The sequence below is a fragment of the Gymnoscopelus microlampas genome, assembly GCF_963454915.1.
Source record: "Gymnoscopelus microlampas genome assembly, chromosome: 9".
In the NCBI taxonomy this organism is placed as follows: Eukaryota; Metazoa; Chordata; class Actinopteri; order Myctophiformes; family Myctophidae; genus Gymnoscopelus; species Gymnoscopelus microlampas.
The window spans coordinates 16,558,074-16,573,073 of record NC_139946.1 but is presented as its reverse complement, the minus strand read 5'-3'; the positions used below and the strand labels follow the sequence as shown (position 1 = coordinate 16,573,073).

Genomic DNA, 15,000 nt, shown 5'->3' with positions numbered 1-15,000 from the left:
CAGCCAGCTCAGCAGAGCCCCCCCATATGAGAGAAACCCCCTAAATCCTCCTTCCTAAATCCTCCTAATGCGCTCCTCAGACGCTGCCCAGTCTCCATCCTCACTCGCCCGTCTACTTAGATACGTTCCACCACCAACTCCCCTCGTTCCTCCTCCTATTCCCTGTTCTCTCCCATCATCTCTCTCTCTCTCTCCGTGTGAAAAGGAAAGGACACTCACCCAGGCTGAAGAGGACCAGGAACTTGAGGCAGACAAACTCGCGCTGGTCCAGCTGCAGCGAGCGCAGCTTGGACACCATTTCCTGGGCGTGGCCTAGGAGGTTGTTGAGGGTCGCCCCCGCCTGCGACGCGATCACCGCGTAGTCCACCTGAGAGGGAGAGAGAGAGAGAGAGAGAGAGAGAGAGAGAGAGAGAGAGAGAGAGAGAGAGAGAGAGAGAGAGAGAGAGAGAGAGAGAGAGACAATGGTCAGTGAAGAGCAGTGGTGGAGAAGCAGTGGTACTCAACCCCGTACTTGAGTCAAGTATAGATACTTATATACTGTATAATAATAATAATAATATTTGACACATTATACATTTTCAAGATTTTTTCAGATATAACACCTGAGCTTGTATATTATTGGCTATTTTCACTATTTGTTATTATTATGACGAAGTAAAGTGTTTAAGACAAGCGGTTAAGGCGAGGTACGTGACACAGTTTGAAAGACAAGCGTACTGATCTCATTCCCCCCAGATTCGGCACAAACATGGGGATGAATTCATTCTACCAGTATGCCACCAAAATGTGCGACTCCCTCAAAAAGGCCGTAAAAGAGCACCTGCCTTCAATTTGCAACTGGACCTAGACAAGTATTGTATGTCTTTATATGTCTTGATGAATTGAATACATAGGACCACAATGGAAACAAGCCCTCAGGGCTTTTTGTGTTATCCTTATAGCATTCTTGTATAACTGTACCTCATGTACTGTTAATAAAGTATTCAATCAATCAATCAATCAAATTGATTTTCTCAACACTTCTTTCACTGCATTTGCCGACCATTTGAACGATGTGCAGGTGTGTAACTGGCCAAAGCTGGAGCAGCTGATACAGCTTTGGTTCCGTGTCTCTGTGATGATGTAGTCTCACTGTGGACGCACTTATCTGTCTATCAGTGAGAACAATCACAGCCCGCCAGGCTTTATGACAACAAGATGGGTACGTTTACCCAACAACACTGTGGATCAGTCTAAGTACAGCTGGCAGATCTGACTGCTCTGTCGATATACAGCCGTACTGATGGGACTCTATCTATCTAACTCTCTAGATAGAGTGGGAGAGAGAGGGAGAGATAGAGAGACTAAGAACGGCTTTACTCCTGAATCCTAATTACTGACCAATAAAAAAGGAGTGTGGAGGAAGGGGGGCATCCACTCTCCTCTCCTCATGCATTCCAGGCATCAGACCCTTCCTTCAGCCTCTCTCTCGTTTACATCCCTCTCTTCCTTAGCCCCGCAGCAAGAACGCCTCAATGTTTCAATCTTTAGCTCGAAGCGCTCCCTCCCTCCTTGCTCTCCTCTTTCTGTCTTTCTCTTCCTCTCCATCCCACACTCCCTTCACTCACTCTCTCTCTCTCTTTCTCTCAATCACTTTCTCTCCCTCTCATCTTCCTCCCTCCCTCCATGGCTCGCTCCTGTTTTCAGGTGCATTTCGTCTCTGTCGGGTGGAAACCTCATATGTCCAAAACTGTTACTTTTCAGGATTCAATTAAAAAAACGGCAAAAGTAGCAGATCGACAAGCTCACAATGCATCGCTTCACGCCGCGTCTCGAGCATGCGGATCTGCTACTTTTGATGCTTTTGTGTGATGCTGTAGTATGATCCAGTAAGGCGTTAATTTACGAAAAAAACACAAAAAGTTAGAATACGGAGATAAGAGGTTTCTGCCCGACAGCAACGATTTAATATCTGCAGCCGCAGCACATTTGTCAGGCGGTGGAGTCCTTAGCTGCCACTCACAGTAAGCAGGACCGTATTAAAGTTTTATATTTATTGACAATTCATTAGCATAATTGACTGCACCAGTGCTTTCTGAGCAGAGGTCTGAAGCAAAGCTCTGGGAGGGAAGGGAAAACGGGTCAGGACCCCTCCCCATGCACACACATACACACACACACACACATACACACATCAGCAAATGCACGCATGCACGCCACGCCACGCACACGCACACGCACGCACGCAGACAGACACACACACACACACACACACACACACACACACACACACACACACACACACACACACACACACCTTCCAATTTGCAATTAAAAGAATACCTCTCACCTGGAATGTATTCTCTATTGTCACATTTTTTTCAACCCCTCCCTGTTTTTTAATCATCTATCGATCTTTTATCAACTATCTACCTATTATGATAGACAGACACTCAATGGATATTTATCACAATAAATATCCATTGAGTAAAAGATAATAGTGAAAGCTGCTGGATATGCACATTAAGAGTGTTTTAGCTGCACACCACCACATATTTGGCAAAAATATATAAATCATGCAGCTTTATGCCCTTTTTAAATAAAAACAAACGGTATTTACAAATAAAACATATATGTACCGTCTGTCTGCCTCTGGCTCCCTGCCTGCCAACTATCTCTCTACCTATCTCTGTCTCTGCCTCATCTTTGGAGATGAGGAAGCTGCGTTGTTTACTAGCCTGCCCCACCCCCCCACCACCAAGGTGTCAATCAATTTACATAAAACCAACTGTGCATGAAATAACTTCACTGAAGGATTGGACTTCCTGATGACAGTGCCTAGGGTTATGGCCTCCTAGTCTAAAGTAAAAAAAACACACTAATGTCACTACAGTAGACGTAGCACTCACCCCTGGTGACCCAGGTACCAATCAATCAATCAATCAATAGCACTTTATAATCCCTTCTGGAGAGAAAGGCAAGGTAAATGTATACATGAATAAATCCTCACAATCCTTCAGCCATCATGGAGACCTCGCTTAATCATTCATTCATTCATTCATTCAATTCTGTCCAAAGGTTGTCATTTTGGGTATGCCTATACATTTCTAAAAGAAGGCACATTCAGCGTTTGATCCCATGACAGGGAGCAGAACAAAAGAGAGACAAAATAAAAAGAGACAAAGAACAAATCTATAAAACACAAGCGCTGTTAGCTGATGTTAGAGGCCACAGGAGCAGGATAGAAAGAGACAGACAGAAGCAGAATGACAGGTTTTAAATTAAACCCGCTGGTATTTCATAGATCTTGTCAAGGCCACTTTGAGAAGGACAGCGGACCGCATAAATGATGACAGCATGGCAGGACAACTGGAAAGTTTAGCAGGCCACAGCTATACTGTAGCTAACAACCCAAACATTCCCCTTTTTAAATCTTTCTTTCGTTTTCTTAAAAAAATAAAAAAATAAAGGAAGACAGAAAGAAAGAAAGAAAAGGTTTTCCGCTGTCAAGGAGCTACACTGGAAATAAAATAACCCTTCCAGTGGAAGTTAATTTTATGAAAATAATAAGTGATTTCAGACTGAAAAAATGAAGACTTCTATAGTTCTTTCTAGTTAAGATGGACATTGTGTGTGGTTTGAAAAGGGAAGGAGGTTCTGTGTTCTAATCGTTGGTGGTTATTTTAGAGAATTTATAAGGCTATCATAAGGATAGAAGTGAAGAAATGAAGTGTGCGTGCTTGCGGGTGTGTGCGTGCATATATTTTTCTTTGGACTCACAACATGTAGCCTCCTCGGGTGTCATGTGTCGCCACATTACTGGCCTAATCCCCCATGGTGCACTGGGGCCGGTCAGAAAGCGAGCAGCTTCCAGGTTTCTAACTGTCACGCAACGAGGCAGGAACATAATGGAGCCCAGTGGGGCTGAGCGGCACATGGCCACCTCACCATTTACATACCTCTGATCCACAGACAGACGCTAACACTTTCACCCGGCAGTGGACGCACTATTTTGGGCATGTCCCAAAAAAAACGATGTTTAACAGAACCCTCTTATCTCCATATTCAAAATGTGTTTTTGTCTCTTAAATTGACACCCTACTTCAGTGGTTTTCAACCTTTTTCATATCAAGGTCCATTATTTATTCAGCATTTGAGCCATGGACCACCATTTGATGAGATTTAGACTCTCAGACACTAAACTCCAAATATTTTGTTGTCGTTGGATACGATTTTGTCCACAATTCCATGCTGTATTGATGTGGTACCATAGGAGAGATAACAGGCAAACGTTGATCAAAATAACATCAAAATGTAACAATAACTTAACTCTTGAGAGTGTAAAATGAAACCAAATGGTCAGTTTACGCTCTCAAGAGTTACATTTCTATAAGAGTACATTTTGGTTACCAACTCTCCATCATTTAGCTGGGGACCACCTGGAACCCCCTCAAGGACCACCGGTGGTCCCCGGACCACTGGTAGAGAACCACTGCCCTACTTGATCATACTACAGCGTCACACAAAAGCATCAAAAGTAGCAGATTAAGCTTGAAACGCTTGAATCCTTAAAAGTAACTGTTTTGGACATATGAGGTTTCCACCCGACAGAGACTATACAGTATATTCACGTCACTGAACGTGCTGGCATGTGGGGATTGAACCTGTGGATTTTCTCTCCAATAATGACTACCCTGCCATGATAGAAGTGTAATGCATCTCAGCACAGAACATGTCTGAGAGAGAGAAAGCACAGCCAGTGAATATATTTGCATGTATGTGCACGTATGTGCCCGTGCATGCACGTTGCCCTAAATTAGTATAGTGTACAGTAGGTGTGTGCGCTTGTGTGTTTGCAGGAGCACTCTGTGATAGAAACAGCATGTGTGTGTGTGTGTGTGTGTGTGTGTGTGTGTGTGTGTGTGTGTGTGTGTGTGTGTGTGTGTGTGTGTGTGTGTGTGTGTGTGTGTGTGTGTGTGTGTGTGTGTGTGTGTGTGTGTGTTGCAGTTACAATAGTGCTGTCACCCCTGGCCAACACTACAATAATAGGAGATAATGAACTGTTTGAGATACTCCCCTCGCCTCTCTCTCTCTCTCTCTCTCTCTCTCTCTCTCTCTCTCTCTCTCTCTCTCTCTCTCTCTCTCTCTCTCTCTCTCTCTCTCTCTCTCTCTCTCTCTCTCTCTCTCTCTCTCTCTCTCTCTCTCTCTCTCTCTCTCTCTCACACTCACTCACTCTGCCTGTCTGTATCTCTTTCTCCCTTCCTACCCGTCTCTCTCTCCATTTCTCTGTCTCTCTCCCTCTCTCCGTCTCTCTCTCTCTCCATCTCTCTGTCTGTCTCTGTCTGTCCGTGCCTTTCTCTCTCTCTCTCTCTCTCCCCTCGACGCCCCTTCTAACAGCAGCTGTTCATTAACCAAAACATGCAAACGAGACCACAGTTCTACACCTCCCCTGACTCTACCTCCTCCTCCTCCTCCCTGCCACCTCTTTCTTCTCCTCCTCTCCTCCTCCTCCTCTCCTTCACCACGTCTCTCTTCTCTTCTCCCTACTGAGGCCATCTCGCCTCACAGCTAGGCAGCGCTAATCAAACACGGAGTAGCACAGTGTACTGCTGGGAGTGTGTGTGTGTGTGTGTGTGTGTGTGTGTGTGTGTGTGTGTGTGTGTGTGTGTGTGTGTGTGTGTGTGTGTTTGTGTGTATGCGTGTGCACGCGCACAACGGGGGCCCTGCCACAGCACTGGGCGTGGGAAGAGAGGACAGAAGAGGTGAGATGTCTGGAGGCACTCTCTTTGCGTGTGTGCGTGTGTGTGTGTGTGTGCGTGCGTGCGTGCATGTGTGCGTGCGTGCGCTCTGTGTCAAACACCACTCAGATATCCCAAACCCTTGATTCCTCCTGGGCTGACCTCTCTCTCTCTCTCTTTTCTCTCTCCCTCTCTCTTCATCTCTCTCCATGTTAGCTCTGCTTCCATCTGCCTCTTTCCTTTCAATATCTTTATTTGTCCATTCAGTGGAAGTCATGCTGCTAACAAAGTAACGGTCCATTTGGTTCTATTTCTACACTCTCAGAGTTACAGACCCGAAAGGGTCCATTTGGAACCCTCCTGAAGGAACCCTGAGGGGTCTGTACCCAGTGGTACAACAGCCAAAACGTAGTAAACGTGCGTCGGCCTGACGGTGAATGTCGACTGAACGGACGGAAAAACGGGAGCCATAAGTGACGGAGGGGGAGTAAAAAACGCTCGTTACGTATCCTTACGTCCGACTATGAATGATACTTTAGAGGGAAAAAAGGAGGGGCCCTAGTGAAGACGACTGGAGGACTCCGGTCAATTTCAGATCTGCAAGCTCACAGGGGGGACATGGTGAGCTTGTAAGCAGCTTGTTATTTTCACTATATAAAAAAATAAAAATACATAAGAAAATAGGGTTTAAGGGGTTAAAGCCTAATATTAAAGTATATAAACTATGGAATCTTTGAGCTCCTGGAAGACCAGGTACAATACAGCACAACCCTACTAGGCTACAACTAGGAGTACAATGTCTTACTAAAGATACACTTTGTAATTTCATGTCTCACCCCAGATTCAAAGTCCCCCCACACAAGTTCTGATTTTTTTAGGTCAATTAGGTTTTGGTAAAAGTTTCTGCTTGCTCTGGGGAGACATTTTGACCTTCAGGCAGTACCACTTGTCAACCGTTAGTGGTCAAACCAGACCACAGGATATAAATGTATCGATAGAAGAGCAGGGAGGCCAAATACAACCGCCCTAATTGTGCTTGTAAATCAAAGTTAGTGTTCAATTGTTCATCAATTATATTGTATTAACATACTCTACCATAGAGATTGGTCAAATAACATTTTATTCACTAAAATAAAATATATAACACTAAAGAGCTACATAGTGTGGTATCGAGAGTACTAGTACTTCCTCGTCCTGTCTATATCCTGACTCATGTAGTAAGTAAATTAGGCTTATATTCTCAATCATGTAAATAAATTAGGCCTATATTCTGACTCATGTAAGTAAATTAGGCCTATATTCTGAATCATGTGAGTAAATTAGGCCTATATTCTGAATCATGTGAGTAAATTAGGCCTATATTCTGAATCATGTAAGTAAATTAGGCCTATATTCTGAATCATGTAAGTAAATTAGGCCTATATTCTGAATCATAAGTAAATTAGGCTTATATTCTGAAACATGTAAATAAATTAGGCCTATATTCTGAATCATGTAAGTAAATTAGGCCTATATTCTGAATCATGTAAGTAAATTAGGCCTATATTCTGAATCATGTAAGTAAATTAGACCTCCCTGCAAACAACAAAAGCTCACACACAGACACGCGTGGGCACTCCGGAGACCCTTGTCTCACTTCAGAATGCACGGCTGCATCTATTGTTTCAGAACATTTTGTTGGAAGCGCAGCGATTTGATAACCCAGGCGATCAATAATTAACGACTAGCTCGTCTAGCTGACAGCCTCGCTGCTGATTACAGACATATTCATAAGGAGCTACTGCTTGTGCATGCGTGCACCTGTGTGTGTGCAGCATGTGCCTGTGTGTGTGCGGCGTGTGCCTGTGTGTGCATGTGTTTAAAAGTGCATGACGTCCTCTTGCCGGTGAGCATAAAAGACATTATAAGCATGAATAAGTATTTACTCTGTGTGCGTGTGTGTGTGTGTGTGTGTGTGTGTGTGTGTGTGTGTGTGTGTGTGTGTGTGTGTGTGTGTGTGTGTGAGAGACAGAAACAGACTGGAGTATCATAGCATCCTGACACGTTGAGCTCCTCAGCAGGCCCCGAGGCATCGCCCCCCTCACCACCCTCCATAGGGGCCCTCCGGCAAAGGTAAATAACACACACACACACACACACACACACACACACACACACACACACACACACACACACACACACACACACACACACACACACACACACACACACACACACACACAGTCCTTTCTTTTTCCTTTGCCCTCCTCCTCCTCCAATATGACTTAAACTGAATGCTTTATCTATCTACCATTGAAGTCATGTGCACCACCAAGAGAAGGAGAAGGAAAAAATGATTGAAAAAATGAATGCATAATTGATTATTCTGGTCACATTACCTTATACCTATAAACCTAATCTATTTTTAATGGGCCGATGACTCCGTGATAACACACACACACACACACACACACACACACACACACACACACACACACACACACACACACACACTGATCGATGTGAGCTTTCAAACGCACGAGTTGTTGAACTGTGGACACACCAAGTAGTGAATGACGAACCCAATGACTGACTGACTGACTGACTGACTGTCTGTCTGTCTGTCTGTCTGTCTGTCTGTCTGTCTGTCTGTCTGTCTGTCTGTCTGTCTGTCTGTCTGGTGGGGAGAGGTGATTTGTTGGGTGGGGTGGGGCGGGGTCACTCACCTGCTGGCCGGTGACCAATAGGATGGAGCCCTCCTTGGCGTGCATCACCTGTCTGAAGATGTGGTCCAGGATGAGCAGCTCACTCCAACAGTTCTGCAGGAGCTTCATCTGGTCATCCACCTGTGAGGAGACAAATAAACACATACATCATGTTATAGCTTCATTTATCATTGTTTGTTCATTTTGTAGGCCAGCGGTTCTCAAATGTTTTAATTTTAATTTCCCCCACAACTCTGAGAGCGTACAAACCAAATGAACCCGTAACCTACTGGTCCATTTGGTTCCATTTGTACAGTCTCAGACAAATTTCAAATCAAAAGTCCAAACGTTTATTAAACTAAAGTTTTCTCAATCAACTGGACCAGGCAAAAACCTATAAAAGAACTATGATACCTTTTACAGAAGACACCAAGCACAAAACTCACACCTACACTGAAATGACAAACTGAGATATACTGTGAATACACAATGAACACAGGGATTAGCTGGGGGCAAACAGGGCACAGGTGACACAAATTAACACTAATCCCAAAATAGGTGAGACAACACAGGCGACGTGTGCTGTACATGGACAAGAAGAAACAATACTGCAAAAATAAAATAAACACAACAGTAAAGTAAAATCTAAGTACACCACAGACAACAGGAAACAATGACACTACAAAATAAAACACAAGGTCAGATCCTGACAATGTGTTTTGAAACAAAACCTTAGGGATAATCCTTTTGAGGATACATTTTGTTTTACAGTGACACAAAATGTATTTTCGATGCAAGTCATCTGAGGAAAACAAAGATGTGGTTCATCTTTGAACCACATGAACCCTCTTTTCTCTTCTGGCGAACACATTTGGAGTAGAGGGAAAACAGTAGGGGGGCTTACTAGTATAGATGTCTGGGGGACACTGGCTAACAAAGTATTTAGCAGAGAAAGCTGTTTGCGGTGTAAAACAAACACAGATGGGTCAAGCGCCGTTGATTGATCGCCATACTGAGAGTGCAGTTTGTCAACCTCACAAAAAACTCCTCAAGCCCCCACCCCACCCCCACACACACACACACACACACACACACACACACACACACACACACACACACACACACACACACACACACACACACACACACACACACACACACACACACACACACATCCCAAACACCAAACCTTTCTCATGTGAACCTCCTGATCCACACACTCTGTCACACATGGCTACGTGCCTGCCCTGACAGCGTAACAAGCTTTATCAGTTTGTCTGCTGCCAGCAGCGTTTGAGCGATTCGGACTCCTTCCAATGATTAAGTTGCTGGGGTATTTTTTCTTTCTTTCTTTCTTTCCTTTTCCTCTTTGCCGGCCGAGTGCCAGCCAGCCGCTGGCTCCCAGGGATCCATCCAGGGATGGCCAGGTGAGCTTGGGAACGTGACGCAAGAGGGCCCCTGCGCCCGTGTCTCTCCGCCACCCACCGCCAACAACCACCCCCATTGTAACCGCCGGTCGCTTCCCATAGCTGCCTGCTGTTAATCATTACACCACGTAGCCAGATGCACACAGAAAGACCGCATTGAGAGAGGAGAAGGAATGAGGAAAAAAGTGAAAGAGGTTCTTTCTCTACCGCTTTTTTGTCATCAACAAACATTGTGTTCTTTGTGGTGTCATTTGGACTGACGATGTGTCTGTTCCAGGATAGTGTGGGATAGGTCTGTGTTGTGAAATAACACTGTGTGAGAACCATCTGGACTTGACAGTGTGATGCTGATGAACACTGCAAAACGTCAATAAGAATTTGGAGTTCAAGAATGTGGATCGATGGTCGCTTATGTGGCCTCAGACAGGTGCAGCGCAATCTCCCACCGAGAGGAATGCTATTTATCCACGTACCGTCTGGAAATTATAAAGGGCTCCGTTTGTTGGGATCCGCAAAGACTTCATGTATTAACTCCGTGTCAACAACGGTATCGCCCGGTTTGTTGCGCCAGCAAATGCCAGGCGTTTTATTACCTTGAGCGATGCAGCGCTTGGCCACGGCCAAGTCTGAGGCCTATCGCATGTTGATTGGGGTTGTTGTGACTGACTAGGTGGCTGTTCGCTCCGCGGGGAGACATAACAATCGTCGTATCAAAAGATTGGCATGCCAGAGCCAAATCACTTAGCCTCCCGGAGCCTCCGCAATTTCGAGGCTGCCTGGCTATAGCTGTGTTCTGCTGTGTTTCAACAACACTGATACAGACACAGCCTGGACTCGCCTGGCTATGGATTATTATTTTTATGGTTCTGTATTAGTACAGCATTAGGGACTTAGGGGCAGTTACCACAGCCAAGCAGCTTAGTGGTGTAGGTGCTGAGCTCTGTCGCCATGTTAGCCTTTAAGCCCGATTTATAATTAATTTGTCGCACGACGACGGAGTCGTAAATCGGCCTTCATGCTATTATAAGAGAATTAAACTGCGGGAGCAAAGCGACAGAAAAATAACACAATTTCAGACAGTCAGACAGTCTACTTCTCAGTACTTCGCAGAATTCAAAAATAATCAAATCCTGCAAATCCTGCAATGCTTGACATCTACCCCGATCCTCTTTTATCAAGACTGACAAACGACAGAAACACAACAAAGCTGCCGTGACCTTTAAGAAAAAACTTCTGATAGCTCGTTGAACTCTCTCCTCATTTGTCCTCCTCCTGCCCCCCCCCCCCCCCACCCCGCACTCTCTCTCTCTCTCTCTCTCTCTCTCTCTCTCTCTCTCTCTCTCTCTGCACCCAGGGGCACTCGCAGCATCTTGGGGTGTCTCAGGCAGAGGAGGACGAGGGCCAAAAATTCAAATGGTGTCATTAAAAACCATGATGAGAGCGAAGGGGGTTGAGGGGGGACAGGGGGGGGGGGTCGAACGGGTGCACAGTCCTTCATTCTAACTCTCCACCCATCTCTCTCTCCCCTGCTCCCCATATCTTAGCCTACACCAAGCTAAGGACACAGAGAGAGAGAGAGAGAGAGAGAGAGAGGAGGAGGAGAGAGGAGGCTGTCGAACGGCTAACCCCCCCTGCACGCTCTTCAAAGGCGACCCCCTGCCCCTCTGTGTGTCATGCAGTGTCAGCGAGTGTCGGGGTCCTCATCAAAGGGGGCTGTCCACGCCGCTGCCTGCCTGGAAGCCACTTCCCTGACAAGAGGAGTGTGAGCGGGTCATCAATGCGGGGGGGGCTTGGTGGAAGGGGTGTGTGGGGGGAGAGGGGGGCTGAGACAGCGAGGCTAGGCGAGGGCATGAGACACTCGCCGTATGGGCAGCGCGCTGGGGGGGACAGACAGGCAAGTGTGTGTGTGTGTGTGTGTGTGTGTGTGTGTGTGTGGGGGGACCTTTTAAGTGCGAGTGACACTAGCTGTTTCCCTGACAAGCTCTTCCTTTGCTCTGTCAAGTAAGCACCACTCCACAGGGTCAGATCTTACAACCCCCTCCCAGCCTCGCTGCGTCTCTGACAACAGGGAGTGTCGTCTCATCTCATCTCATCTTGGTGGTTGTCCCACGCGAGCATTTCTCAAATCTCATTCCAGTGCAACAGAATTACAGCCGCCGCTCCCCCTCTGCCAGTAAAACTTTGGACGCCGGCCAAAACGGCCGCAATCTCTCTCTCTACTCGATTTCTTCAGTTATATGACCCTACAAAGTTCAAATTGACAGTTTACTGAACTCTATGAGCCATCTATATGGCCCATTCTAACAGGGTGATGGTGAGTTCTTATCATACCGTGTAGTGCATGGAAAGTGCACATCAGCTGATTCTCTCGTATAGCTTCGGTCGCTAATTTACTATTTCCACTGCTGTCACAAGTCTGCTGCCCCAATAGGAAATAAGCCTGTCACTGTCGGGTCTATACTCCCTTAATTCCTGGCAGTTGGGTTGTCAACGCTGAGTCAATTTAAGCATCTCATCGCGGCCAAGAGCAACACGGCTCACTATCAAAGCCAGTCCAGGGCAGACTTCGTTGCTGTCGGCAGAAACCTCTTATCTCCATATTTCATACTTTTTGTCTTTTTACGTAAATTAACGCCCCTACTTGATCATGCAACAGCGTCACACAAAAGTATCAAAAATAGCAGATCAACAAGCTTGTCCATCTGCTATTTTTGAATTTGAATCCTGAAAAGTAACAGTTTTGGACATATGAGGTTTCCACCCGACAGCGACAACTTATATATAACAATAGGAATCTGTGATATGCAGACATAGACACAAACGTGACATTCTTGCGGGCGATTCAGCAGACTCTTAGCAAAACACATCACACCGCCCAGGCCGGTTGTCTGGGAGTCAGAGGGTTCCTGGTTCGACTCCCTCTCCTCCTGGCATCAAGTGGAAGTGTCCTTGAGCAAGACACTAAAGCCTTTATGGAACACATCAGACTCTGTAAGCTATTATGTGGGTTTAGCTTGTGGAGTTGAGCTCAGGTAAAAATTATGTTTTAAACACTGACTCAAAAATAAAATATTTAAGCTTATACTTTTCAAGGTGTTCGGTAGTTAATATTTACGGTACATATCAATGGTTCTCTTTCATTTTATTTTTCTTCAAGCAGGAACTTTTTTCCATGATTGCAAGCAGGCGGCCTGGTGATGAAAAATACATATCCACCAAGAAACCAATTTAACACCTTTATGACCGTTCAGGCGGCTGGGATCAATGCCTGGATCAATCACTTAGCCCATAGCTTTTGTTCCAAACCACCAGCTGAGATTATAGGTGTGTGTGAGAGAGAGAGGTGAGTAAACTAGAGAGAGCAAGAGAATATAGAGGGGGTAGATAGACATACAGAGTAACAGAAGAGAGAGAGAAAAGGGGAGGAATTAGTAAGAGAGAGGGAGAGAATTAGTGAGCTTGAGAAAAGGGATTGAGAAAGAGAGAGAGAGAGAAAGGGCCGAGAGACGGGAATGAGAGAACCAGACGAGGTAATGAGAGAATGAGAAAATACTTGGGGGAAATAGAGAAAATAAAACACAGTGATTAAGAGGAGAGATTCCCTTCATTTCTGGATTGAATGTAAATTAATTGGAGACGCGTTCGTTCGCTCAGACGCACGGTGGCGGGCAAAAGATAATGTTTATTCAACAACCCCCGTGAAGAGGAGAGCAGTAATAATGACACGCTGGAGTCAAACACACGCACGCACGCACACACACACACATAGAAGCAACACACAAACACACACCACACACACGCACACGCACACACACACACACACACACACACACACACACACACACACACTCTCTTCTCTCTCTCTCTCTCTCTCTCTCTCTCTCTCTCTCTCTCTCTCTCTCTCTCTCTCTCTCTCTCTCTCTTCCCCCCACTCTCACACACAAACCCTTTATTCTTTTGGTTTTCTTGGGGTATGGTTTGGTCGGGTGCCATGAGCATTGTTAGACGCTGTGTGCACGTGTGTGCATGTGGCACCGTAACGAGGGAACACAGCTGGCTCTGATCTTAATAAGTGCTTCCATTCTTGATGTGGCCTAATGAACAGATTAATGGAATCTCCTTCACTGGTGCCTTAATGAATGGAGCCAATCACATTCTGGGATTTTCTTTTTCTTTTTTCTTTTTTTTTTACATTTGAGCTTGTGTATGTGTTCACACACATTCATGCACGCACACAGAATGTCCATAAATAAAAGGCACAGATCTGTTCTCTCATTTTTTGGACAATCTTGGCAAAACTACAGGTGAGGATTGAAGTGGACTTCAATGCACGCCAGACCCTAACAGCTCTTCTTTTGTAAGGTGTCGCGTTGGCATCTGTTCGGTTCGGCTCGCCTGGCTGTGCCGTGAGAGCCAGACCCTGCGCTCACCTGGGAGTTTGGAATAATTCATCCTATTGTTCTCAGAGTGCCGCTAAACGTGGCTACAAAGTGTCACACTTGGGATGTAGCTTGTGTTATCGGTTTAGCCACAAATTTGACTTGCTGAGAATATCTTGTGTAGCCTGATGAGGATGGCATAATAAACAAGCTCAAGCTTGTGTAACTGCTACTTTAGATCCTTTTGTGTGACGCTGCAGTATGATCAAGTAGGGTGTTAATTTTACGAAAAAACACAAAACCTTAAAATATGGAGATAAGAGGTTTCTGCCTGACAGCAACGATATGATTATTCTCATTCACAAGACATAGTACTTGTACTTGTATAACTCAACTTGCTGAAAAGGCTCGGACAAGTTGTGCGTTTATTTTCGGGCCGCAATGTTTGTGCTGGAGATAAATTCCCCATTGTAGACTGCAGGCTGGATGACTAGAGGATGGGGCCAAAGACTACAGCATCCGTCCGTCACTAATCACATGATCCCAACAAATCGATGCTGCCGTTCTCGGCTGCACAGGAGGTGGGTATAATTTTTTCTAATGTCCACACATCAGCCCTAAAGTATACTATACTGGTACATGACATTGTTTAATGTCGAAAATGGGTGGTATGCCCCTTTAAAAGGTCTTTAAGAGTCCAGCAGTCCAGTATACATGTTGGTTTGAGAGGCAGGAATTTGGGCAACATCTCTGTTTACAGGTGAAAGGAGTTTCATTGTGGGTCACAGTTCAC

At 45.4% G+C, this 15,000-nt stretch overlaps 1 protein-coding gene across 1 annotated transcript in view; it reads right to left on the bottom strand.

Annotated features, from left to right (window-relative positions):
- The window catches only part of nr5a2 (nuclear receptor subfamily 5, group A, member 2), an 88,087-nt gene that overhangs the window by 31,501 nt on the left and 41,586 nt on the right, over positions 1 to 15,000 (bottom strand). The window contains exons 5-6 of the mRNA XM_084066284.1: positions 8,423 to 8,542; positions 220 to 367 (exon numbers count right to left, since the gene is read on the bottom strand). Of these exons, the coding sequence (XP_083922410.1) occupies positions 220 to 367; positions 8,423 to 8,542 (268 nt within the window). The remainder of the gene's footprint in view (positions 1 to 219; positions 368 to 8,422; positions 8,543 to 15,000) is intronic.